This window comes from Lonchura striata, chromosome 1A (genome assembly GCF_050655825.1).
Source record: "Lonchura striata isolate lonStrDom1 chromosome 1A, ASM5065582v1, whole genome shotgun sequence".
NCBI lineage: Eukaryota > Metazoa > Chordata > Aves > Passeriformes > Estrildidae > Lonchura > Lonchura striata.
The window spans coordinates 70,065,090-70,091,616 of NC_140741.1; the positions used below are offsets into that span (position 1 = coordinate 70,065,090).

At 43.9% G+C, this 26,527-nt stretch overlaps 1 protein-coding gene across 3 annotated transcripts in view; it reads right to left on the reverse strand.

The window, feature by feature from the left end:
* Window positions 1-16,788: 16,788 nt before the first annotated feature.
* The window catches only part of CAMK1D (calcium/calmodulin dependent protein kinase ID), a 203,596-nt gene continuing 193,857 nt past the window's right edge, over window positions 16,789-26,527 (reverse strand). Inside the window, exons 9-11 of one of the 3 annotated variants that reach the window (XM_021530987.4) lie at window positions 24,889-24,976; window positions 24,247-24,385; window positions 16,789-17,182 (exon numbers count right to left, since the gene is read on the reverse strand). In XM_021530987.4, the coding sequence (XP_021386662.1) occupies window positions 17,181-17,182; window positions 24,247-24,385; window positions 24,889-24,976 (229 nt within the window). In that variant the 3' untranslated portion in view covers window positions 16,789-17,180. Of the gene's footprint in view, window positions 17,209-20,690; window positions 20,931-24,246; window positions 24,386-24,888; window positions 24,977-26,527 lie in introns of those variants that run through there. The other 2 variants (XM_021530986.4, XM_021530985.4) reach the window with 2 other exon arrangements.

Consider the following 26,527-nt stretch of genomic DNA (forward strand, 5'->3'; position numbering starts at 1 on the left):
CCTTCACTCTCTTATCACCCCCTTCACTCTCTTATCACCCCAGGATCTCAACCTTGCTTGAGCTTGACTGAAGTCTATATCCAGTGCCTGGGCATAGGCTATGTCCAAGACTCAGACAGTTTGTGCCTCTCTTCAGCACAAAATATAGATGTGCTCAAATTGTCTTAAGACTGTCCCTATATATCTTTAAATATTCTAAATTGACTATATAACAACTTTTATTTTTCCAAGAAGTGCCTCAAGGCTCTCAGTAACTTCCTCAGGTGCCTTTATCACTGGTCAGCCAACTGGGTTGGAAACCACATCCTTTTGGGACTGTGTCTAAGACCTAATCCTGCAGTTAGGAGTGGACTTAGCCTATGACTGGGTGTTGGATCAGGCCCAGCAGGCAATTTCAGATCCCATTCTCAAGCAGGTTTAAGTTACAGTGCAGACAAAGCTTCAAGTTTTGTAGTCACTGAGGTATAATGAAGGTTGCTGGGCAGCCTCAGTTACATTTAAAACCTGTAGAGACCACATCAATATCAACAGGGCATTAAAAATTTAGGTAGTTTATATATGTATATATTTTAAAAATCCTATAGAAAATATTTTTATTACACATTTGATATAGTCTTATTTCTTAAAATATGAAGTAAAACCTGTTTCTTGGTTATCTCATAAAAAATAAATGTCCATCATATCCTTTATTAGGCATTTACAAACTGACTTCTGCGCAAGCAGTGTGGGTTTAGGCATCAGTATCCATGGCTGATAATGTTAATTCTTGAAACTATCCCTGCACTTGGAAAAGCCCATATCAGCTTTCAAATGTGAGCTTCAGTCCAAGCAGAACACAGAAGCTAACTCTCATTGCCTTCCAGTTTTGCTCCTTCTGGAAATACTTTTTTTTCCCTTCTTGAAATAATATTGGCATTTTTTAAGATTCTGACTCCTCCTCAAGCTCCATTGGTTTCAAAGGCTCCTCCTCCCACATCACCACAATTTGAATTGTTTTCTGCTGGAGTCAGCAATGCTATTTCCTGAGAATCTCTACAGAACTTAGGCTTCCCTAGAAGCCACCAAGAGATTTTAACTCCAAAATTTAAATCCATAGAAAAGTAACTACTCTTTATTGTTTTATTTTCTGGCTTCTAAACTACTGTTTAAATAAATGAACTGGTTTTCCTGGGATAGGTATTAAAAGCTTATGTTTTAATTTTTTGTTAAGAAAAATAATCCCTCTGGTTTTCATTAATTTTATAAGTGTTTGTATAAAACTGAGAAAGTATAATTCATATAGTTACACCTTTGCTATTCTTACAGATTTTCCAAACACAGTGTTGAATATCTTTTTCTTTTGGCTGGTATTTTTGTTGCTTGACAAAAACATTGGAATTTTCTTCCTGTTTCCCCCTTTGTCTTCCTTAAAAGAAAAAGTAAAACATTTTGTTCTCCTTGTAAGTTTTGTGAGAATTTTGTTTATTCTGCAAAGAAAGCAAAAAGAAACTCCCCAAATGCAAAGTCCAAATGCAACCCAAAATGTTCTCACTGGGTACAAAACCCAAAAAGGTTGTTTCCTCATAAGTTTTTTCCCTGTCATTCCTGCTTGGGTTTGGATCATTTCCAGAGATAAGGACTAGCAGTCATATCAGGTCACAAGTTAACCCTCTCAACAAGTAACAGGGGATGTCAAACCTAAAGAAAAATGCCATTAAGGTGTCAGCACTGATTGCCTGTCCCTGCTGGTGACAGTATCCAGAGAGTGACCAGTAAGGCTGCACATGCAGGAAGCACAAGATGAAGAAGGAATTTGGGTTATGTCTACACAGGCTGGTACACATCACACAGGGCCTGCCTGACACATGCTATAATTTTTAGGCCCACTCCATAGCAATTTCAGGGATCAGCTCATCTGGGGACCTGCAAAAAGGGCAACATTTTATGCCATTTCCAAGAGTAATGGGAAGGCATGATTGAGTATCTTCCTCTTGAAAAGCAATAAGGGAGGGACTGAAATGCAGAAATGAAGAGGAGATTGGCATAGCTGGATGGTTTGGCAAGAGATGATGTAGAAACCCAGAAAACATCCTGGTAAGAAACAGAAAGACAAAAAAAAATCCCTATTTAGTTAGAAACAGCACCAAATGTGTCATCCCCCCTTGAGAAGTTCAAAGATGCTTTACAAATTAGTAACATCTGCTTTTTACAAAACATATCAGGAGCTTGAAGGCTGCCAGAACATCTGCAGGACCAGTGCTAGGGGTTTCCAGAGCAGCTGGACACAACTGGAGACAAGGATGGGATTTTTGGCATCTGTGTTCACTGTGGGGATGTTTTTGTAGACAAATAAATTTTTCCTGATGGATACAGAGGATGACAAGAAGTGAAAGAGCAAAATTAATAGTAACAGGACAGAGTAACTGTAGGAAAGAGGAAGAGAGAAGAGAGAAGAGAAGAGAGAGAAGAGAAGAGAAAGAAGAGAAGAGAAGAGAAGAGAAGAGAAGAGAAGAGAAGAGAAGAGAAGAGAAGAGAAGAGAAGAGAAGAGAAGAGAAAGAAGAGAAGAGAAGAGAAGAGAAGAGGTGACAGAAAGAAACAGAAGAGGGGAAATAGTTCTCTTAGGGATTGTCCCCTTTTAACCATCAACATATCCCTCTTGTACTATTTCTTTCACAACTTTTGCAGGACTTGTGTGTCTCACCAGAGTGTAAGTGGATAATTCAGATGGTGATCTGCACCCAAAAACACCCTGAGTTTTTAGATTTTACAACTGAATTTTCTGGGGTTTTTTGAAGGTGGATATTTATAGAACAAAATGTATAAAATAAATTATTCTCATAATTCCCAATATCATCTCGATTTAAAAACCCTACCTGAATAACTGGGGAAGAACCACAAAGTGATGTAGGATTTACGGGGAGCAGACACTGTTAGTAGCTTTCTTTGCTCTTCAACACCAAAACCATTGGGAAAAAATTACTTCCTTATGTTTGAATAATAATTTAGGGAAATAGCCATGTTTTTCTGTTTGGGTTTTGGCAGAAGGGGGTTTTGGAACCAAAGAGCACATCAGTGTTTCAGAGTTCTATCAGTGAAGCACATTTCTAATACACAAAACCTCTCGCCAAGCTAGGTAATCTCCCATTAATGAGGCAAAGGATCCTAAATTAATTTCTGAAAGTAGGAGAAAAAGCATAGAGGCAAAACTGTAGAAAGCAGATAAAACTGAAACCATGTGTCATTCTTCTTTCTTATAACAAATCCAAGTAATTGCAAGGAAATTTCATTTTCCTCCCTATTTAACCCCAATTATTTTCATTTAATCACAGACGTGCCCCTATTTCCCTCCAAACCAGCCTGCCTTGCGTGTGAAACATCTTTTCTAGCATGTGCTTGGGTTCAGGGTTCCTAATCCCCTAAAACAAACACAGCAAGCAGCACAGCATGTTCCAGCACTCGTGGCACTGCTGGGAGGGCTCCTGGCATCCCAACAGGGATGTCTGGGGGCAGGCACAACAGGGATTTAGTGGGGCGGGAGCAATGCTGTCTTTGTGGGGAGTCATCTTTTGGGGGATCAGAATTTGGTGCAGATGGCACCAGGTTGGGTGAGAATTGGGATTGATTGGCTTGAGGGTGTCCCTGCAGTGGGAGCTGGACAGGTTGGTTTGATGGGCTGAGGCCAATTGCATGAGATGAAAGAAGGTGAAATCCTGCACTTCAATAACAGCAACCCCACACAGCACCACAGGCTGGGGGAAGCATGGCTGGAAAGCTTTCCAGAGGAAAAGGACCTGGGGGTGTTGGTCAACAGTGACTGAGCATGAGCCAGAGAGGGCTCAGGTGGGCAAAGAGGCCAATGGCACCTGACTTGCACCAGCAATAGTGTGGCCAGCAGGATCAGGGAGGATTTTGCCCCGGTACTGGCCACTGGTGAGGCCACACCTTAAACCCTGGGTTCAGTTTTGGGCCTCTCAATTGCAGAAAGACCTTGAGGTGCTGGAGTGTGTCCAGAGATAGGAATGGAGCTGGGAAAGGGTCTGGAGCACGAGTTTAATGAGGAGAAGCTGAGGGAGCTGGGAGCTCAGCCTGGAGAAAAGGAGGCTCGGGGGACAACTCATGGTTCTTTACAATATTCAGAAAGAGGTCTGCACAAGGCTCTTCTTGCAGGTAACAAATGAGACTACAGGAGAAAACAGCCTCAAGTTGTGCCACGGGAGGTTTGGTTTGGATATAAGGAAAAATTTCTTCACCACACAATGGTTGTCATGCCCTGGAAAGGGCTGCCCAGGGAAGTGGTGGAGTCACTGTCACTGAGGGTGTTGATAAGACATGTAGATGTGTTACTTGGGGACATGGTTTAGTGGCAAACAAGGCAGTGGTGGTTTAACTGTCAAACTAAATATTCTTTAGGGTCTTTTCCAACCTAAGTGATTTAATGATTCTATGAATTTGTTGGTTTTCCATTAGATGGGTTTGTTGACTTCACACCACTCCTGAGGTGCCTGATGGTTTCTTCTGGTGAGAGTGTTCCAGCAATTGTTGGCTGCTTTGGTTAATGCTGATTGCATGCAATGGCATCTCCCCCTCTTCTTATGGAATAGCAATTTTTCTTGTCACTGAAATTTTCCACAAACACGGAGCTATTTCTCAGAACAAGTTTTAAGTGCTAAATAATTGTTTTGCAGTGTTAAAATATAATCAGTGAAGTGGCATTTTCTTTGGCAATATACCACTTTCGAGTCATGACAAAATTTGGCAGAAGTCCCTTCTATGTACCCCTTGCCCCAAGAAAAATCAGCAGGAAGCCTTTGAAATGTTTTGGGATTGCAATGCACGCATGCTCAGCAAAAGCTTTGTAGTGCTGCACAGTAAAACCACAGCAAATGCACTAAGTGAACCTTCCTGAGCCTGTCCTTCCCTGAACAGTCCAGCTGGCATAGGCGGCAGCACCCACAGCCTTGACAGGACTGATAAAAGCAGATTTTTATTACATCTTAATCTCTTGGATGACTCTGCAGTGCCCAGGGGTTTGTGTATATGCTCAGGGTGGTGTCTTAAGGATGAGGATGCTCCAATAAGCTCAGAAAGGACTTGAGGAGTAGTTACAGTAGAGACACTGGAGCTGGGAATACTCACAAGGTCAGAATTGCTCTTACAGAAGTGGCTGCCAGTACCTGGTTTGGAGATGTGGAAAAGGTCCTGTAAAAGGGAGAGCCATTTGCTATTCACTGTCCATCAAGAGTCTGTGTGAGGGAGCTCCACTGGACAGAGAGACAGAGAGACAGGATCTGTCACTCGTGTTTTGTACCTGCCCAGCTCCAGCTTTAGCTCCAGGTAAGGGACCAGGCTGGAGAGCAAGGCATGAGTGATTCCTTCTGTGGTGGGAGCGGCCCAGGCAAGCTGTCCTAGAGACAACCTGGCAGCATGGTGAAGAGTAGAGGTGGGCTCAAGCCATTGCTGTCAACACCCAAAGTGGCCTGGCTCCTTTTCTTCATTTCTACTTGCTCTTACAGACTTGAGATTTTTCTGCAAGAAAGGCAGTCAAGAGGAAACCAAAAACCACACGGTTTTGGAGGGTCACCAGCTGCCAACGTGCAGCCTATATATCACAGTCCGGGAACAAATGCAACAGAATACTTCATCCTTCCACTGAATACACTGGGTCCTTAAAATTATATAAGCAAGACTTTGCACAATTGCTCTCCACTCAAAGTCAAGCAAAGGCAGCAAGATGCATGCAAATCCCTCCAGCCACACAGCAGTTCTGTGGCAGGTCTTCATTAGAGAATTCAGGGGCCCTTGATTTTGGCACCTGCTCCAATTTCTAGAACTGTCACCTTCTTGAATGGGACAGGGAGGGGAGGTGCCAGCACATCAGAGATGTAGAGTCTTTCAGAGTGTGAATTAGAGCAATCTGAATTAGGTGCCAAAACTTGGATTGTTTATTTAGTCAGGAAAGCAACTATCTCAACAAAAGTGAGGGGACAAACATCCTCTTGGCTGGAGCAAAGCCCAGAGAGGTCTCTTCTGTCTTCCAGTGTCAAGAACTTTTTTGACAGCCTTTGACTATTGAAAGTTTTTACACAGTGCCCTAACAGAACGTGAGTCCTTCCCCAGGACAGCCATGATCTGGCACTTCTTATACACCAGACTGCCCAGAAGGAGGCAAACAGGAAATCCTTCCTCACAGAAACCACGAGGCCATGCACGGAGGAGGAGGAGCTCTTGGGCAGGTAAAGCAGCACTCCAGGTGGAATCTCAGGACAGCTGACCAGAGGGGCAAAACCACTTCTTTCAACCTCCATAGCCCAATCTCTTCATCCCTTTCTCACCCAGGAGGTGAGAGGGGACTGATGGGCAGATGCTCCCATGGAGTCACTGGGAAGAGGTCGGAGGGATCCTTGTGTTGAGCTGTGCCAGGATCCACTAGGGAAGGGCTGGACCAACCAAGAAGGAAGGAGGAAAGTGCAGACCATCAGGTTGTCCCAGAGGACATTTCTGTTCCACTTGCCCTGCCCAGAGAAAAGCAGACAGCCTCCAAGGTCAAAGGATTTATTTATCTGTCATGCCAGTAAACCCCAGGCTGACCATGGAGAGGATGAGCTGCCTGATCTCTGCTCACCATCCAAGGACAAACACATGGCCACATCAGAAGGGTGCTCACTTGAACTCTTCCCATGCATTTCCATGGGAACAGGTCAACTGTTTTGTTTTCCTCTCTTTAATATTTCTCTTATGATTATTTCTGAAATACTCTACTTGCTGGAGACTTGGCCTAAAGTGATAAGGAAGAGAAAATGTCACAGACTGTTGTCAAGGAATTATTTTTCCCATTCCCTGATGCCAGGAAAAGCAGTTCTTGCTGTAGGAAAGCAGATCATGGGTTGTGCTGTCTTTGTATTACTTGTTTCAGAGATGTTAGAAAATGCAATATGCACCTATAAGTACAGTGTGTTATTTGGAAGCTGGCAGCAATGAAAACCATTTTTTAGCAAAAAGAAAATATCTCATAACCTGATATATCTTTTCTTGTCCATACATAGGTGATTCAGGCTCATTTCAGGATCACAATCTATTCTTTTTTACACATACAAAACATTTTGCTCCCCATGAACACAAGATGAAGAGATAACTCTTGCCTTAGGAAATGTACCTTTTAATTGTCTGGAAGCAGCACTGCTCACCAGGAAAGCAGGGCAGTTGTGACTTTACAACATTTTCAGTAGCTGCATCGACATTGTTCAGGTTGAGAGTTTCTGTGCTGATGCTGGTCTCTGCCTCAGTGCATGAAAAAAGTACTTTCCAAACTGTGGACTGTTTGCAACAGAAGAACATTTTCTCTAAATATTTTTGCTGATATCTAGTCTATTACTTCTGTGGAGAATCCACAGCAATTCAGGAAGGTTACAAGCAATGACTGAAAATTCTTCAGCTGCAGAGACTGAGCCAAATCTCCTTTTAACCACTGTTTATTGGCTGATCCCCAGCATTGTACCATGGACGGATAGTACAGTGCAGTGTGATGGTTCCAGTGCTGCCACTTGCTAACAGCCTCTGCCAGAGATCACCACCTGTAGTTACATCCTGATGTCACATGCAAAGTCCATTCTGTAGCCACATATTTGATATCTCACCCTACGGAGACAAAAACCATCATCAATCTGAAATTGCTCCAAGACAGAGTGCATGGTTGAAAAATAAAGAAGAAATTCTTTCTTGTGAGGTTAGTGACACACAGGCACAGGCTTCCCAGAGAAGCTGTGGATGCCCCATCCCTGGAAATGTTAAAGGCCAGGTTGAGTGGGACTTTGAGCAACCTGGTCTAGTGGAAGGTGTCATTGCTCAGAGCAGAGGAACTGGAAGTGCAGTCAGAGCTGTGGGCAGCCTGGGGACAGGTATTGGGGTCCCAGATCCAGCCCTGATCAATGGAGAGTGGTTAGTGCTGCACTCGGAGCACCCATGACATGTACTTCATTCTGTGCACTGACTCAGGGGCTAAATGGGCTGGAGAAATCAAAATGTAATCCCACAGTTTAATTAAAAGATAATGGAAGCTTTCCAGCCACATCACTAAAGCCCATGCAGAGACAAAACTCCCTGTTCTCCTAGAGGGATAAAATAAAATGCATTGTCACGCTGGGGATCAAGCTGATCTGAACTTCATATTCCTCATCTGCTGTATTCTTAATTGTCATTGCTTTTAATTGACTGCAGATTTTCTTTGGTTTTGCAAATTCAGTTTTGAAGCAGATTCTTTGTATTCTTTATGGAATAGGCTTCAGGATATATGAACAGGGCTGGTGGGGGGCTTTGCACTGCTGGTAAGTAATGATAGTTTCTCTGCAGCAGGAGCCAGGTTCAAGTGAGATGTGAAGTACAGCGTTCACTGATGAGCAAGGAGTGGGAGGAAGCAGCATATTTCCAGCCATAAAACAGGGGGACATTAAGAAGTTACAGGCAGCTCTGGCAACACAGAGCTCATTAACCCAGTGGGTAGAAAATACATTGCAGATGCATCAGCCTTGCTGGAAATCCAGAGGGGAAGAGGTGGAAAGGAACTGTGCAGGCCACAGGAAGCTGCCAGTGGTGATGGAGGGCAGCCACACCCATGCTTCTCATGAATGTCACAAAACAAAATAGGGAGAAAATCGTTGTGCTGAGTCCTCTGCCTAATGTGTTCATCTGGGCACCAAACTGACAGCAAAAAGAACGGGGCATGAGTCAAACCTTTGGGGACATGATGAAAGACCTCAAAACCCACAGAGAATTGGCTTTCACAGCAGGAGGGATCCCAGCATGTACTCTAGCCACTGGGCTGAAGTTCTTGTTTGGAATATAAGTAGGTTTTTAGGTCTTCTCCTAAACGACTTGCTTGCAAAGTTAAAAGGAAATCTGAAAACTGGGAACTGGAACCAGGTTTTAGCTTTACATTTTACTGTTTTCTTTCTCTCATTCTTCTTCTGTAGGGATGTTTGCTGAGGTGCTAAGTTTTCTTTTTCTGAAAGCCTGTATTTGGAGGAAGAGCCAAGGACACTGCAGATTGATTTTCTGAGCTTTGTTCACACTCCCTAATACAAGTGGCAATTTAGTAGGATAAGCTCATTCCTTTTTTTACTTTTATGGATTTCATTAAGAAGCATGAACAGGCAAGAATTCCTCTAAGCAATCATATTACCAGCCTAATTTGCTAGACTTTCATTAAAACAATTAAAGATAGAATGATGCAATGACCCAGTTCAGGACCCAATTAAGACTGAATCAATAAATCAGTAGGTTTAAATCACCAGCATAAGGCCACAGATAATCAAAACAAGTTATGATGCTGAAGCTGAACAGAATGCCTGCATTACATCACCACAAGAGAATTAAAAGATTAAATACTTCACAGTTGAGGTGCTCAGCTCACCTTACTACAACAGCTTAGTGGCAATGGGCACAACCTGGTACAGGTCCATCAGCTGCTGGGGACCACGGCCTGGGTGCACAGCACAACAGCTCTGCCAAGCCATCCACAGCTGCAGGTATCCCTGGACATGGTGACTTCCAGGAACAGGTGTCAGGACCCCGTCCATCTGTTCAGCCACATTTGGTGCTAAATTGTCTCATCAGTCTGTCACCACCTTCTTTGCACAGGTAAGTGCAGCCCCCAAGGTGTCCTGCTAACAAACAGCTGTTGGCTCTTTCCTGCAGGTCTCTGACTTTCTTCCAGAGGAATTGCTGGACATTTGTTTCTCTCCATAGATTTAATGGGAACCACTAGTAAACTCAAGCATGTGATGCCCTCTGCATACTGCAAATACTTAGAGAGGGAAGAAGTTCCTCAATTCAGGCCTCTAAGGTGACTGTCAGTGGACTCAGCAGTGAACTTGGTATTTGATGGCAACAAAGCCGCACACTGTCTTCAGAATTCAGCCCCAGCTTGATCAAAGATGAATTCCCTCTTTAGATATTGTGACTAAAAAGTAATTGAAATACATGGCAAAATCCTATCATTTGAGTACTGACAAAGCACAGCAGAATAGTTCCCAACCTTCAATTAATGCCATGTTTCCCTCTGCTTTAGTCTGATAGAGACACTGTAATAATATAATATTGTATAATATAATACAGATATAATATAATATAATATAATATAATATAATATAATATAATATAATATAATATAATATAATATAATATAATATAATATAATATAATATAATATAATATAATATAATATAATATAATATAATATTGTATTACCATATATTATAACTCCAAGTGTGTGTCCATCATATACCTGTGTTCTATTTGTTGAGAGCAGGAGTTCATCTGTCAACTCCCACTGAAGGTCAGTATGGGCTCACCAAGACTATAATTTTGGTTTTTCTTTGTAGTGGAACAGCGCTCTGATCCACTTAGGTGCTACACTGAACTGTGTTGGGTCAAAGACTAGGAGGGAAAGTTGCATTTCAGATGCTACTTTGAGCAAATGCAAACTTGAAGATGTGGTATGTGATTCTTAATATGGTTGGTAGCTGGCCTGCAACAAAAAGAAGCATTTGTTTGAGATTTATTATGCATTTCTGGTCACTGTTATATTGCAAGCTGAGGCACAGATGTGAACACAGCTCTTTCTTCTGCACTAAAGAAAGAAAATGAAAAACATACAAGAGTCTATATGGCGCCAAAGAAAGCACAAAGTTCGTGAGTTTGATGGAACAATAAATTGCCTCTAAGTTCTATTATTATTAATTTCCCTAAACAAAACACTTTCATGAAGAAGGTAAATGAATCATTAATTGAATGTAGCTTTATTAGAATATTGAAATTATAAAAAGAAAAACCTCAAAGATTAAAAAAGAAAATAAACTCTTGAAATCAGGATAAGCACACAAAGTTTGGAAGTCAGGAATTTATCCCAAAGTAATCCAGAAAGCCCGAATGCCAAACAATCTGGAAATACTCAATTGAATACTTGCAGTGATAGTCCAGATGGTCCTTCTTCCCCACCCCCATAGATATAAAAAATGGTTAACACCAAAACAATTCAGCATAGTTGAGAGGGCCCACCAAAGAGGGACTCAGATGTGCTGGGCAGGGCACACACCCATGGTGATGTAGGAGGATTTTCTCCCTGAGGGATGTCCAGAGCTGGGAGGAAGCATAAAATGGTGGGAAGAGTGCATCCTTTTATCCCTGTGACAGCTTAGAGTGTCCTGGGATTGCTTTTGGGCAGTGCAGGCCCATGTTGTCTCCCCATGGAAAGCTGCCCAAAGGGATCTCACAAGACCAATACGGTTTTGTGGATTCACAGAGCTGGGGAGGTTTGGACTAAAGGAAGAGATTCAATGTAGGCATTATCACAAAGGGTAGGACAGTTCACAGTGCACAAGCACTGATTTGAAAGCCCTGTGCAGAATGTATCCTCCCTAGCATCACCTGCTCCTGAACCACAGGGGTATATCCCTACTCAGGTTGGATGCTCCTCCAAGTTGTGCACCTGCACTTTCTCTGCTTTAACAGGTATCCCTTATTCAGAAGTCCTCTTGGCTGTGAAAGAAGAGCTGCCACAGCCTGCTGGAGCCTTGGTTCTGGCAACGGACAGTTCTGGAGAGCAGGAGTGAGAAATGGTGCTGGTGCAGCACAAAGAAAGGCTGATGTGTGGCATAAGCCAGACCTCAGTGCATACCAACACCCTGAAAGCCTTCAATGTTAGGGCATCCCCCTTCCCTCCAGTGCACATGGCTGTGGATTTTGGCAAGGTTGCAAGCAAAATATTTTCTACAGTTTGCATCTTGGTCTTGTCCCTCTGGCTTCTCTGTACTGATATTTTATCTCCCTTGTTGCAAACAGCCAAGAATTTGTGGCTGAGCACATAAAAGCAAAGAAGATGTACAAAGATGAAGTGAATATTGAGATGAGATCGTCAGGATGTCATGGCTAAAGATTTCAGTGGTCCTGGGGTGACCTTCTGCCCAGTCTCTCTGGGAGCTTGGAAGAGCCTGGCGGACTCTGAGTGACCACTGGATCTATGGGGGAACCCATGACTTTAAAACCAAAACATGAGAAAGTTTTCCTGGCTGAGATTTTAATTTCATGGTGAAATGTGGGGTAAACCTTTATGTACTGTAAGTGCCACATTTGAGCTAAATCCAGCTAACTTATACACAGATGGGAATGAGGTTCTTAGTGTGAAAGGATTGTCAGAGTTCAGGCTTATGTCAGGTGGGAAGACAGCATAGTCTTTCTACAGGATCTGCTGCTCTCCCTGACACTGCAAATCATGTGCCTGTGCCTCAGTGTCACACACCACCTCCAACACACTTCCAGGCAGCATTTTTGTACATGGATGTACTTTTCCAAAGGTGTATTTCGCCATGGATGTGCTTTTTCTGGAGCACAAATCGAAGGATATCTTACCTGTCCTGGTAGAACCCACCATCAAAAGGTAATTCTGAGAACACAGCTGCTCACCACAGCTTTCAAATACTTACCACGTTGGTTCTGGGAGTTGTTTCTTCATTCACAAAATAAAAGCTTTATAAGTAATTTGCCTTTCTCTTTATATTGCTGTGAGCTGGCCATCATTACTGCTGTTTGTTTCAACTCTGTTACTGAACCAGGTGTCTAAAATTACCTAGCTCTGGTCTCAAGCACAGGCCCACCTCCCTGCTGGGCATGTTGGTTTTGTCACCTATTTTAAGAAGGGAGGAATTCTTGTGTGCCAGTGAGTGAAAACCAGAAGATAAAAAACAATAGTTGAGAAAAATAGGAGGAAAAAATGAAAAGCAGGTCATAACACACCCCAGGAACATCATCTGGAAGAAAATTAAGCCAATGAAGGAGCACACTCAACAGTCTTTGGAGAGCACAGCTGACTGCAAAGGGGCTCAGAAATTCTCACTGACGAAAATCTTGTCTCCTTTGATGATTCCCACCGCAGGGTGTGTAAGTCACCAGCACCAACTCAAATGTGCAGCAGTCTCCAACAGGTACATGTCCTTTCCCAGCCCTACACAGATATTCTCAGAGCTCAGGAGACAGCCATGTCTCCATATGTTGACATTCAACACCATTTCCACTGACAGCTTTAGGAAAAATATGAAGGACAAATCATCCTTTCTATTCATTTCCCTATGGAGTGAACTGGGGAGAAAGAAAATCTTATTATTCTCCTTTGGGACATAAAGGAACATCATTGCATAAAAAACAACAGGGCAGTGGAGCAGCCACAGAAATTATTCACTCCCTTTCTTGCATGTGGGTGGAGACTCATGCACTCAAAATCATCAGACTTCACATCAGGCTGATTTAATTGGATTTATTGGAGGAAAACAATTAGTCATCCCTTTAAATTGTCATTATGATAGAAATCTCGATATGTATACATGATTGTCAAGGCAGAGAACCACTTGCGATGTAGCCCCATTAACAATTTGCAGAACTGCAAACTCATTACGCAGATAAAACTTTTGCAATGCCTTAATAATACATGCATGGAGTAAATACACATTCTCCCTTCTTTTTGGACATGGATGCTGTTATGAACTTGTTATCAATCACAAGACCTGCAATATTAGGCACACTGACATTCCTTGATTAAGATTAAAGCCTTTGTAGAAAACATGCTTGCATTTTCATTAGAAGTCAACTGAGGGATATTTTGTAGTTGGGGATATTTGGGGAGTCACTATTCTGGGCAGACTAGGCTCTTTTTTCCCACTATTTTCTGGCTCAAATAAAATATCTATCTAAAAAAAGGCCCAAATGGGCCAAAATATTGTTTCTCAACTAGAGATCAATGTACAGCAAGTCACTGAGATTGTGTTGACCAAAACATGAATCGCACCAACTGAGCTGCAACCTTGCACACTCTTCACTTTGGGGGTCATGCTCGATCTAATAAGACTCAGCATGTGTGATGCCATGCTGGGCTCAGGGGATGCAAGATGAGAGATGGAAAAGCTCAGAGCTGCTCTGAGCAACCCCCTAGGATCTCCCACCCACCAGGAACCACAGCACACATCCACCTCCTCATGGAGCCTCACACCAGGTGCTGCCTCAGCAATCTGATCTCAGGCTGGTTGACAGCTGTATCTGATGGCTTGTTGTGCTGCCATACAGTGATTTGGCAATGGCACAGCCCTGGCTGAGCACCAGCCTTGAAGGGGGGCTCAAGACTTCTCGGTGTTTTCGGCCACCATGGAGAACAATTTCCAAGGACTATGCCACCAAGCATGGTGCTTGCTCCCCAGGCCTGCAGCTTGTCATGCCCTTGCCAGGAACACAGAGCAATTCCCAGGCCTTTCAGATGACTGCTTTGAGTGTTGGGAACTCAAGGGTTTTCCACACAGCAGCCACTCAGGAGCTGGGACCAAAGGCCTGGAGATGCCTACAAGAGGTTTGGGCTGGAGCAATCCTGTGCTCTGTCTTGGAAAGCCCAGCACAGATGAAAATGGGTCAATGGCTAAGGGAAGAGAAGGCAAGGGCATGGTTTCCATGTGGAAGAAGGAAAAGTACCACAACAAACTCTACCATGGATAAATGGTATCACCTGGAGGTTCAGGGATTAAATGGTAGTATTTAGGTGGTGATGCTTTGGAAAGGATGGGATAGTTTAGCTCAGCTTTCTGTCCTATTTTGTGCAGGCAAAGAATCACAGCATCTTGGTCCCCAAAATGCAGTTCATTCTGCAACAGGTGAGAAAGAACTATCACAGGAAGAGAAAAATACTAAGAAGTGAGTGAACCAATCTGAATTTGCACTAGGAAAAACAAACCAAAAGAAAAAAAAAAAAAAGGAAAAGGGACACACCAATATGTTTCTTGGCAGCTCTGAGAGTTAGTGACCCAGGGAAGGAATTTTTGATTCAGATCAAATTTGTAAGTGTTGTATTAAAAAAGGGATTCTCACCTCCCCAGCTCCCTGCTTCTGTATATGTGTATGTGACTGCTGCCTAATTTTAAGCTGCTCTGGATGGTGACTCTTCCTGTACATGCTGCAGAGCACTCAACAGAAAGACAAAATACATTACCAGGCTTTGCAATATCTTGTTTACAAAACATCAGCTTTTGCATTTACTTAAACTTAACAATGGATTTCAAGTTACAGGTACATTGAGGCATTTAAAAGCAATACATGGAAGTAATTCCCTCAGAGAGAAGGTTGGGTTGAATGTGGATAAAGAAAAGGCTCGGGAAATACAGAACCAGTGAACAGCAGTTTAATACATGCAGTGCAGTATCATGCATTTATTGGACAGTTGATGCCATCATTAGTTCAGCAGTGTTTTTTCACAACACCTGCGAGCACACATGCCCTGATTCCACTCTGGAGTATGGAAAAACTCTGAGAGCCATTCGACTGACCTTAGCATTTATGAAGATGAGGGGGAAAAAAAGCTACCTGGACAGATAAGTGGCACTATTTGTGGTGGGGAAGGGGGTTTTGAAATCCAGAGTCCAGGCTAAAGAGCCTCTATCCTCTGCTACAAACACTATATACACAGCTTTGACCCAACCACGCAAAGTCAGACCAAAAAACCTGGACCAACTCCTGATGAGCCACAGGAGGGATCTGTGATCCCTGGGGCCACAACGCACATGTGCACACACAAAAACACTCGTGTGTCACAGAGAGACAGGCTGGGAAGGCAGGGCCCTGCTGCAGGGATATGAGGGGAAACAAAAGGGATTGGGTAAAACTTGCTGCTGGGCATGAAGTATGGGATGACTGGTTTACCAGGGGAAATAAGAATTCATGCAGTGTTTGTGAGCAGGTTGCTGTTCTCTCACTCAGCTATTGCTGACAGTGATTTGCCAACTAATCTTCCACTCTTGGTCTTGATGCTGTTTTTCTTGGATACCGTAATCTCCATGTGTGTTTCTGCTTTTTGCTTGAATGAGTGTTGGAGTTTCTGGAGCAAATAAGCACAATGAGGAAGGCAAAACTTCCTTCCCATTAATAATTTCTGGGATGCATTCACTCCCCCATTGACAGGTAAATATTCATGGCAGCAAGAACAGGAATAATTGCATCAAATGAGAATTTCCATATGCTGAATGGAAGCTACTTCTGTACCTTGCAGCTCAGCCTAGAAACTTATTTTGCCAGTAGATGAATCCCCTGATTCTTTGGAAAGAGCAAAAGGAACAGGCTATAGCCTGCATGATCTTGCTGGCAAATTCAGTTTTTATCTGGTGCTCATTCAGTGTTGCTCAGGGCTGGAGCTGTTATCACAGGAGGAAGTAATACCACAGGTTTCCCTAGAGCTGATCTTATTAATGCCAAGTTCACATCAAAGGGCAATATCCTCTCTGCTTGCCAATGGCTGAAAGCTATCTGGCATTCTCTGGCTGTTTGCTTCCCTAAAAATAGGAAGGGGGCAACCTTGGGGCCAGCTGCAACTGCATTTCATGGGCACCCTGGAGGCCCATGTTCTGGTTTGCAGAGGGTTTGGGGAGAAAAGCCTTAGATCAGGGGTTATGCTGGCCCTGGGACAGAAAAAAAACCCCTTAGAACAAGACCTGAATTTTCATCAGAACCAGTCAGGAGCCCAAAATAACTAGTAATAATAATAAAAAAAAAATACTGTCAATAGCCATGAAGGTATGCAGGACACATGCACAGCAGAAACCCCTATTCACTGCCTACAGCAGAACTACATGGAGATGTCTACCAGTGGGATCACACCCTTTTTGTGGTTTGATTCTTGTCAGGAATGAACCAAATGTCTTGGTTTTATTTCAGCACCACAACCATAACACACACACACACACAAGGCATAGGTAAAATCCTACCTTTTTTTTTTTTTTTTTTTTTTTTCCCACTACTCTAATGGCACCTGTACAACAGCAACAAGGACAGAGGAGACAGCAGCAGCAGCAGAGTGACACAGTCTCAGGAAAGCAACACTGCCAGGTTTTCCCCACACTCCTACTCCCCACCAGCTGTGTTGCAGGGCCAATATCCATTTTGTGCTGCAGAAGGGTTGATCCAGCAGAGAGTTAGGATGCACTGGGAATGAAGTCACATGCAAAATCATCAGCAGAAGCCCTTGCCACTGCAATACTGACTTTCAGCTCGCAGAGTTCACGGGCAGCCTGTCCTCACAACTTCTTCTGCAGGCTAAGGGGCCAGCTGGAGCTTTTCTGGATTTTTTTTTGTTTTGTTTTCCCAGCAAGAGCACTGCTGTTGGCATCAGAGATGGCCTCTGTGACTCTGGAGGTAAAAATCAACAATCAAAGCTGCAAGCAAAGAAAAAGAAGGGGAAGGAGCTGAGGAAAACAAGTTACAAAGGAATAACCCATCGAAACCAGTAAAGTAAAGCAGAAAAGGGTAACAAACAGAGTCCAGGCTGAAGTCCTCATGCAAGCAGCAAATCACAGATTGTTTAGCAGGACAGTTCATTGGAAAAGAGCCCAGGGTGATTTTTCTACCTAGTCCTTCATAGCAAGGCCAGCTGGGGATTTGTTTTGAAGTTTCTACTGTGGGGTTGTTCAGCCATTCCCCCCATGCCCACATTATTTTCTCTACCTTTGCATTCTCCTGTGAGAGTGGCTGAGCAGAAGCAGGCTGGGGCAGGGGAAGGACATGCAAAAGCACTGGAGCATCCCTGGTAAGCAAGGCTGGAGTGTTTGCCCTAACTGTGCTTCCAAGGGGAAAATGTCTCCAGCCCTCCCTGACAGATCTGGCCTGGGTGCTGCCAAGTCACCCCTGATAAGAGATTTACTCAGATTTAAACTGAGAAGTTTCAACCAAGTGATGCTTCAGGAGAGATCTCAGCATTTGGTGAATCTGGGTCAGGTCTCCAGCTTGATACCAAAGAAGAGCTCCCCATCACCAAAACTGCAGTAGAAAGAAACAATTTTGCTCTTAAGTGCTTCTGGTTTTTATCTTATGATCCTAGCAGTTGATAGCAAGCCAAAGAGAATGATGATAAATTACACAACCAAGGCAGAATATTACTTGCAAAAACAAAACCAAATCACATTATATTCAACAATGGAAGGAAAGAATACCCCTCTCATCAAAAAAAAAACCACAGAAAAAACCCAGCAAGGAGGGCAGCCAGTGTATGGGAACCCCCATCTGCAGGACAGCATGTCTGCCTTTGCTCCTGTCACTGCTCTTTGTTTTGGAGATCCATTTGGGAAATCCATTTGCTTTTCTTTTTTCTGCAAGATTCATTTGGATGCTGTATTTTGCAGTGGTCACAGCAACTGCTGAGGTCAAGTTCAAACCAGACCTCAGGTTTCAGAAGATGAGGTACAGAGGGAACATTTGAGCCCTAACCTTTAAAACTGCTCTACAGAGACAAAATTATTCCCTAAATCCTGCTTTTTTTGCACATGTGTAAATGTAGGGAACTCCACTGTTGCCAAAGTGGGAGACTGTCTATTTACAACCTGCAACTGGAGCAGAATAGGGTCAGCCATGCTTGTGAAATCATGGGGGTTCAAAATACCTTGAATTTCTTGGGGTTGGAGTCTCTCAAAACTAAAACTTCCTTACTCAGGCTGGTAAAATAAATGAGTTTAGGCCTTAGGATGAGTTTAGACCTTAGAATGAATTTGTGTTCTACTTGTGTTTTGATGCTTTTGCAGCAAGACATAAAGAGCTCAGATGTAAATGATAATAAAAAGTGTATGGTGGCAATGGCCAGGGTATGGGTACAGGAGTGTGACCTGCAGCAAGGATGTCCCCTGACCTTCAGTCTGCCCAAATCTTGGTCAGAAGTTTTCACTGTGTAAATTATGTGCAGTTTTGCTGTAGGCCCCCAATAGTTTAGTATCTGCTATCTTTCTTAAAATGAGAAATTGAAGGTAAAGCCTTTCCTGTGTGAGCATCCATGCCAGCTGCAGCACGGTGGGGTGCACAGGGGGCACCTGGGCTCACCCAGATGTGCCACAAACCTCTAAAAACAGGGAGCAACTTAACACAGAGAGAGCTAGAGAAACTTGGTGCAACAGCTCCAAGTGCCACTGGAGTGGCTGTTTCAAACACAGTCAGTGCTCACTGCCACATGCCTTCCCAGCTTTTTTTTTCCTCAAGGGTTTTTTTTTTTTGGTAGGATGGATGAAATCCCGGCTCTGCTGCACGAAGCCAACCAAGCAAAGCTGGAGCAGGATACAGAAGTCTTGATGAAAAAGACCTATCTTATGGCTTTTCCCAGCACAAGCACTATTGCCTGATACATTCAGCTCTGTCTGTGACTGGCTTTCACAATTTCTTGTGCAGGATAAGTGAGGCAAGTGTGGTGACAGAGCACACTGCAGGGAATTGTGCCTCTGGCAAGGATGGACCTGTCTGGGATGTGAGGGGCTCAGAGTGCCCAGTGAAGGGCATCTGTCTCTGCCACCTGCCTCCCCTCTCACCTCCTCAAAGCAAAATCAGATGGAAGTTTCATTGAGGTAACCTGGAGGGAGTCCTTTAACAAATGGGGCAAATTTGCTCCCCTCTCTGTTTCAAGCTGCTTTAATGCACAGCAGCACAGCAGTTTTGGTGACTGTTCCTGAAAGATGCACCAGCACAAAGAGCCTGGGATGTGCATGCATTCAGTAATTAAAAAATGGGTAAATTGGGCTTGCTTTGGTATATAAGCTCCTGGAGAGGAGGGAGAGCCAGTGTCACCACTGCTGCCAGCTGTGTCTGTGCTTTTCAGCAAGATGCTGCTTTCCCAGCTGAGCACTCCTTGTCAACCCTCAGCCTGATCATGATGGAGCTACACTACACCAGATCCTGCATTTTGCACCCAAGAACCTGCCAGTACTTTACAGAGGGTTTCAAGCACCCCTCCTCTCCTCTCCCTGCTTTGGCTGTTCTGGGAGGTGCCGAGCATCAGCAATGCCAAGGAAAGCCCCAAGGAGCTGTGGGTGCTGGGATCTCTCTCATGAAGCCCTTGGGCTGGATGCACCCCATGCCAGAGGACACACTGTGGGGTGGCTGGTGAATTAAATGTCTTGCTGGAGGGCAGCACAGCAAATTGGTGGCAGAGGACAATGATTCCCACCCCTGTATCTTCTTTTTCTCCCCCTCTGCTCACAACACACAGCGACTCGAAGGAGATGGGAGCTGCAGGATGAGACCATGATCTGTCATTTCCCTTGCACAGCTCTGGCCAGCTCCTGCCTGACCCTGTGTACCTGCCTCTCCTCTGATCCCCAGCACAACAGGAATGAGGCCAAGGATGAGCTGATTCCCAGTTGGTGGCAATTTAATTCTCCCCATGGCTTTCAAGGAGGAGGATGAGAGGGAAAGCAGCAGTTTCTTAATCTGAGCAGTAACAGCTCTGCTAAAGCCAGACAGACTTGCAGTCCTATTTGAGGAACAAGAAATGGCATGCCATTGAAATCCTCCCAAGTTGCAAAGTTAATGCCAATTCCTACCTACAGAAATAGCTATCCCCCATCAAACTGGAAGAGGGACGTTATTACTTGAAGTAATTTTTAAAAGAAAAAAATATGCTTAGGAAAGTATTTCTATTTAAATAATCCAGTTGAGATGTTTGTAGTTAATGGAAAAAAAAATACAACATATACTGTTACCTACACTGAGAAAAGAGTAAATCACTGGGGAAAAGAATGAGTGTTCATTAGTTAGAACATTGCTAGACTCACATACATATATATATTTATATATATATATATATATGTATATATATATGTACAGCACCAGCGACTGTTAGATTCCGTTCCTCCTGGAGTCATTGCAGTTTGTGATCAATGAAACATTTCAGAATTGCAGTAGAAAATATGGCCATAAAAAAATCTTCTTTCTTCTAGTCCTTCGCCGAGCGGGGTGGGGCGGCGCCGGGGCCGCCTGCCCGCTCCTCGCCGCCCCGGCGCTCACTTGCTCCCTGTGTGCACTGTGGTCACTGTGGTGGCTCTGGGTCTCCGGTCCCCTCCTACCGCAGAAACGCCTGAAGAAGCAGATGAAACAAAACTACAGAGAGTGGATGGAGACATACCTAAAAGGAAAGCCAGAAATACAGTTAGAAATGTTATTTTTGGAGGTGGGAACTCGGGCAAAGCGGAGTTTGTTTCGTAGCACGCTACGGAGCGGAGAGGATTGCGGCTGGAGGAGGGGTTGTTGCTCTTCCTGCAGTGGTGGGTTGGCTGGGTACCTCCACAGGGCATCTTCTGCCCATGGTCATTGCCCTAGTGCCACCAGCAGCAGTGCACACACATCTCACAGGGACTCAAGGCCCACTTTCGGTATAAGTTCTGCCACACCGATGTCACAGTTCCAGGGCTGAAGACAAAGAGTTGTGGGGTTCAAAAATCCCTCCAGCATTGTACTTGCTCAGAATAATTTCCTCTTGGGCATGTTAAAGGTGATTAAATGTCTCACCATGGCCATCTAGCTAAATAAACAGACTGTGCACTTGGGCTAATAAACACAGTTCCCTGGGCATCCTGGGAAGTACAGTGGGTCAAATTTGTTACTGAGTTCCAGTAAATCTAGAGGGAATGTAAATTTGTGTGACTTGGACATCACTCTAGTGACAGCTCACTGCTCCAGGCTTTGCTGGGATGTCTCCAGGACTTCCAGCTGAGACGTAGGTTGACGTGAGGTTGAGTATCTCTTGAGTACCAGTACTCTGGTGCAACAAAAGCTGTTAGGTGGGGACCTGGCATGGTCACCTTGCTCTGACAAGATGCAGGCTCAGCGTGATTAGAAATACAGTTCATTTTTCCAGACTGGTGAATAAAGGATGGATGAAGCTGATATTAATATATTCTCAGACTGAAGTTTGACATGACCTTTTGACTCTTCAGGATCTTTTTGATACTTGTTGGGACTTTTAACTACTTTTCCATGCTTCAAGGAGGCATTTCAATCTCAAGGATGACTATGCTGTATCTATACTTGGCCACATTCCATTTCCCATTGATATTTGACAACTTGGCATCACACTGCAATTTATCTAGTACATTAAAAATACAGAGCTCTAGGACCTATAAATAATCTAAGCAGTCAAATCATGACTGAATTGAATAAACCAGCCATGCACTGAGAATCAGGCCAATACACTTGAGAAATCCTGACTGATTCCCTTAGGGATCCCTTCCTGTTTCCTGACAGCTAGCATAATCCAGCCTAATGCCTGATCTCTTCTCTGCCCTACTACAGAGGTTTTGGATGCAAAAACAGGAGACAATCTACTGTCAGGCAAAGGCTGTACTTAATTGTCTTCAGTGATGTGGAATCGCTGCATTTGAAACTATTTGGAGAGTTGAAAAATTGTCTATTAATAGCATCCGGCAGCATTCTATTGTGTAAGGGTGGCACAGCTGGATCATGTAATTTGCTGTATAGGATCATTCTCGTGCAAGGAGTCTGTACCCAGAGAAAACTGCTGAGAAATAAAGAGGTAGGAGAGAGACTTCAGAGATTTCCTTTTTCCTATCAGGAGGTATTGGGTGGAATGTATTTGATACGTTAGATCTCTCTTAACTCCTTGCATTTGTTGCTGGCTCTCCTCATTGGTTCTCTGGGGCTCCAGCATCTCCTAACTCTTTAAATTATTTCTTTGAGGGACAAAAGCTCTTCTGCATTATCTGCCAAGGTGGACTTAACCTGGGATGCTTGGAAATCTTCCAATATTTTCCTGCCTTGTGTTTCTGGCATGTAAAAGCTCATCCTATCTTAACACATCTGGTTTAATCCTTCATGTCCTGGTTGATTTCACTACTGCAAAATATGGCTGGATTCTGCACAGGGTTCTGTAGTCATTAAACAGATTTCTTTGCCTTCCCACCCTTCCTGTTCACACACATTTTAACACTTTTCAAACTACTGATTGCCATTAATTAACGCCATTTGAGATTAATCAAATGGATGGGTGGAGATTAATCACTCACCACTTTAGCAGAAAAGCATTCAACAGATGCTCTAGACCTGACTGAGGTCCAGGCTTGCCATACTGCAACAGGAGCCAAAAACAAGGGACATTTCTCCCACATAGGGGGTTTTCTACATTGCTGCATGGCCAGTGCATGGTTGGAAGTGTTTAAGGATGGTCAGCATCACTCCTTTGCAGGTGCCAGGAGCATGGTGATGTTTTTTTGGCAGCAGCTGTAGGATTTGGCACTGAGCATCCCAAACCGGACACTGGGTACGAATCCCCACCAGGCTCAGTATCCAGGGGGAAAGGAGCTCTCCCCTAGCTCAGCCACAGCACAGGCTGAAAAGGTATCTCACAGAGTACCCAGAAGGCAGAACCTCCCTCCAGATTGTGGGGGAAACCACGCCCATGGCAGCAAGAGGAAACAGCTTCCACACAGAGCCACCAGGACTGTGGTTGGAGGCATGTCCTCAGCAAGGAGCAGGCCAAGCAGAGGTGGCAGAAGCAGAGAGCAGCATTATCCAAAATCCTGAGCAATGGGTTCTTTCAGCTCCAGGACAGTGCAAGGTACAGTCTGGAAATGACTATTTCAGTCCACAGCAAAACATTCCTTTTTAGTGTTGCACTTTAAAGTAAACCCCCCAACTGTAAAGTTCACGTCCCTCCATTTCATTATATCAAATATCTACAGATGGACAGGAGAGAAAAAAAGAAACGCTCAGAAGGGAGAGAATAAACAGACTTCATTGAAAAGGATGCATTTCTGTCTTCCAAATAATCCTTTTGCTGCCATGTCCCCTTCCCTGGCATTCAGAAAAAAATATATATCCCAAACATGAGTCCAGTGGGCAGCTTGCAAATATCAATTAAGGCACAAAACAAACATGGCCAAGGGCCAAATCCCACAGTGGTGTACAGGGTCTGAATCCTGCTCAAACAAATGAACTTCTTAATGAAGGAGCTTAACATGGCTTAGGAAAAGAGAGGCTGGGACTGTCTGGCAGTATCAGTCTTCTCCATGGAAATGGAAAATAAGGCAATTTTTACAGAAAGATGCTGTATCATGATACTCTAAACTCAAACATAAACAGTTTGAGTAAACTTTTTCAAATTTCAACCAAACAAAAAACTTTGTTGCTGTGGGGGTCTGGGTCTTTTTCCCAAGCAAAAGCCCTTTTTCTCCACAAGAAACTATGATTTTCTCTCAAAAAATCACCAAGCCAAAACCTTCATTTTTTTTTTAGCGCATCGACTTTTCCAATTGCAACGCAACTTTTCTGGCCAGCCAAAAAAATGACGGCCCGTTTCAAATCCTTATTTTAAACGCTGCTTGCACCAAGCCAAACCGACGGGCAGCGAGGACTGCAGCCTGGGGGGCAGGGGGAAACGGGGATGCTGTGGATTTGCTGGGATTCCCGGGACACTGGCTACTCACAATCTTTCCGTGTGGCTGCGTCGGGGAGCGGCGTGGCGAGGCTGAGGGTGCTGGACACGCTGGCACTGGCGCTGTCCAGGCTGCTGCCGAGGTGTAGCCGCCTCATGTGCCGCACGACTGCCGTGGCATTGAACGCTTGCTGCAGGAAAAGAGCGGGAAAGAGATGGACAAGAGGGAAAGTTGGAGGTGGAAGGGTTACTTGTGCTCTTCTCCTGGCTGCTCAGAGTGTCAGAAGGGAATAAGTCTGTTCTCTTTCAAATTTTTCCCGAATTCGAAACTAGAAAGTGCGTTATCAAACCGTTGTTGTCCTAGTGCTCAGCTGGGATGCAGCAGCCTACGAGAAAGTCATATTTGACAAATCCATCCCTGCCCCAACACGCATTTTTTCATGTCCCTGTATGGTGCTGGCCCCACTGCCAAAACCCAAAGGTGCTTTAGCTATGAACAGCCCCAGCCCATTTCTCACGCTCTTTACATTTGGTACTTGTCAAACACCATCCTGTATAAGAGGCCCTGCAGGGTCATGTAACCTAAGCCTGGACCAACCATTTTGGCCACAGTTTTGGGCCACAAAAGCTGCCACAGGAGTGTCTGTATGGCAGAGCTGTGAGTCAGTGTCACCCCTCAGGACAGGTCACTTACTCTCCATTTGCTTTTTGCAAAGTTCTTCCGGATCTGAGCGCTGACCGACTCGTGGATGTTTTTGTTGAGTGCTGTATCTCCAGCGATCCTGAAATGACAGAGCAGGCACATTTTAAGAGATCTTTTCCTCCCCCTGAACACTCTTACTTTTTCCCCTCAGTGGAGAGGCTGCTCCCAGGTGTGACTGCACCTGCAGTGACAATGCTTCCAATCACAGACGGGCTCAAACTTCCCATGGCTGTCTCTGCTGGCAGCTGTGGTGGAAAATCTGGGGCAATAAAAGCCAGTGTAGATAAGGTTTGTAAGTCTGGCAGCTACAAAGAGGTATGGGCTGATTTGTTGGTGCTTGGCTGCTTTCTATCACCATTACAGCCCCAGATGAAAACATACTTTTTTTTTCCTTTACATCCAAAGACTTAACATCAACAGGCTGAGACTACTTTTAGCCTCAGCTATGCAGAAGCTTCTAGAGGCACTCCAACCTGTCTGATTTCTGCTTGCACTGGAGATTTTCCTGCCAGCCTACAACGTATATAGTCATTCATCGTGATTAATATAGATTTACAGTAAAGCAGAGACATGGACACTCATTGAAGCAGAACAGGCTGCACAAAGAGCTTAAGCTGAGCAATACTTAACCTAAAATAATTGATTGATCTTGCATAGTTTCTTTAACAGATAAAGATGCATTCAAATCTTCACTAAACTCTGTTATTTCAAGGACATTTATTGATTAATTTAATTCCTCAAGGCATGAGATCTGTTGGAAGAGCAGGCACCACAGTGAACTGATGCTGGGCCATGTGCTGGGTAATTAGTGCCATCTAATGTAGGTGATGATGCAAGGAGGCAAATATTGCCTTGTATGTGATACGTTCAGAAATATTTTTTTTTAGCCACAGTGTAGAAAAACAAAGTGCACTAGCAATAAAAAAATATAAGAAATTTAATAATACACCAGGACCAGAGTCTCCCAGTCTGAGGGGTTCCAGCAGGATAATCAGAAGGTCTGGGGACTCAAGACTCATCTAATCCTTCTGCCCACTCCAGCTCTCTCAAAATAATTTTGACAAATATTTGACAAACCACTCTCTAAAGATCTTGGAAAGATGGAGACTCCTCAGGCAACCTATTCCACTGCCTCACTATCTCCTAGCAGACATGGAAAATAGTTTATTCCCTTTGTCTTTGAAGCATCCTTTCACATATCTGAAGACTGTTACCATGACTTCTCTCAGTCTTCTCTTCTCTAGACTAAACAAACTGATTCTTTCACTGTTTCTTCATAACTCATGTTTTCTAATCCTCTGATCTAGTGAGCTCCTCTGGACTTTCTCCAACTAGTCCACATTTTACTTTGAGGGTGGCACCCAAACTTTCTCCATTTTCCAACTAAGGCAGCAGAATGGCAGCGTTGCTTTGTGCTTTTAAAAGAAAAATCTCTGCTTACATACCCCAGCCTGCTGTTTCCATTTATGTGGATTGAAGACACCCCTTTCACTTTACCCAGATAATTCCAAACTTCTTCTAAGGACATGCTGCTTTTTCTGCCTTCATTTCCTTGGTACATCTTAGAAGTGCTGAGACCAGCCTTCTCCAAATTGCTGCCCACATTCTAGCTGACAACAATCTCCTAGGA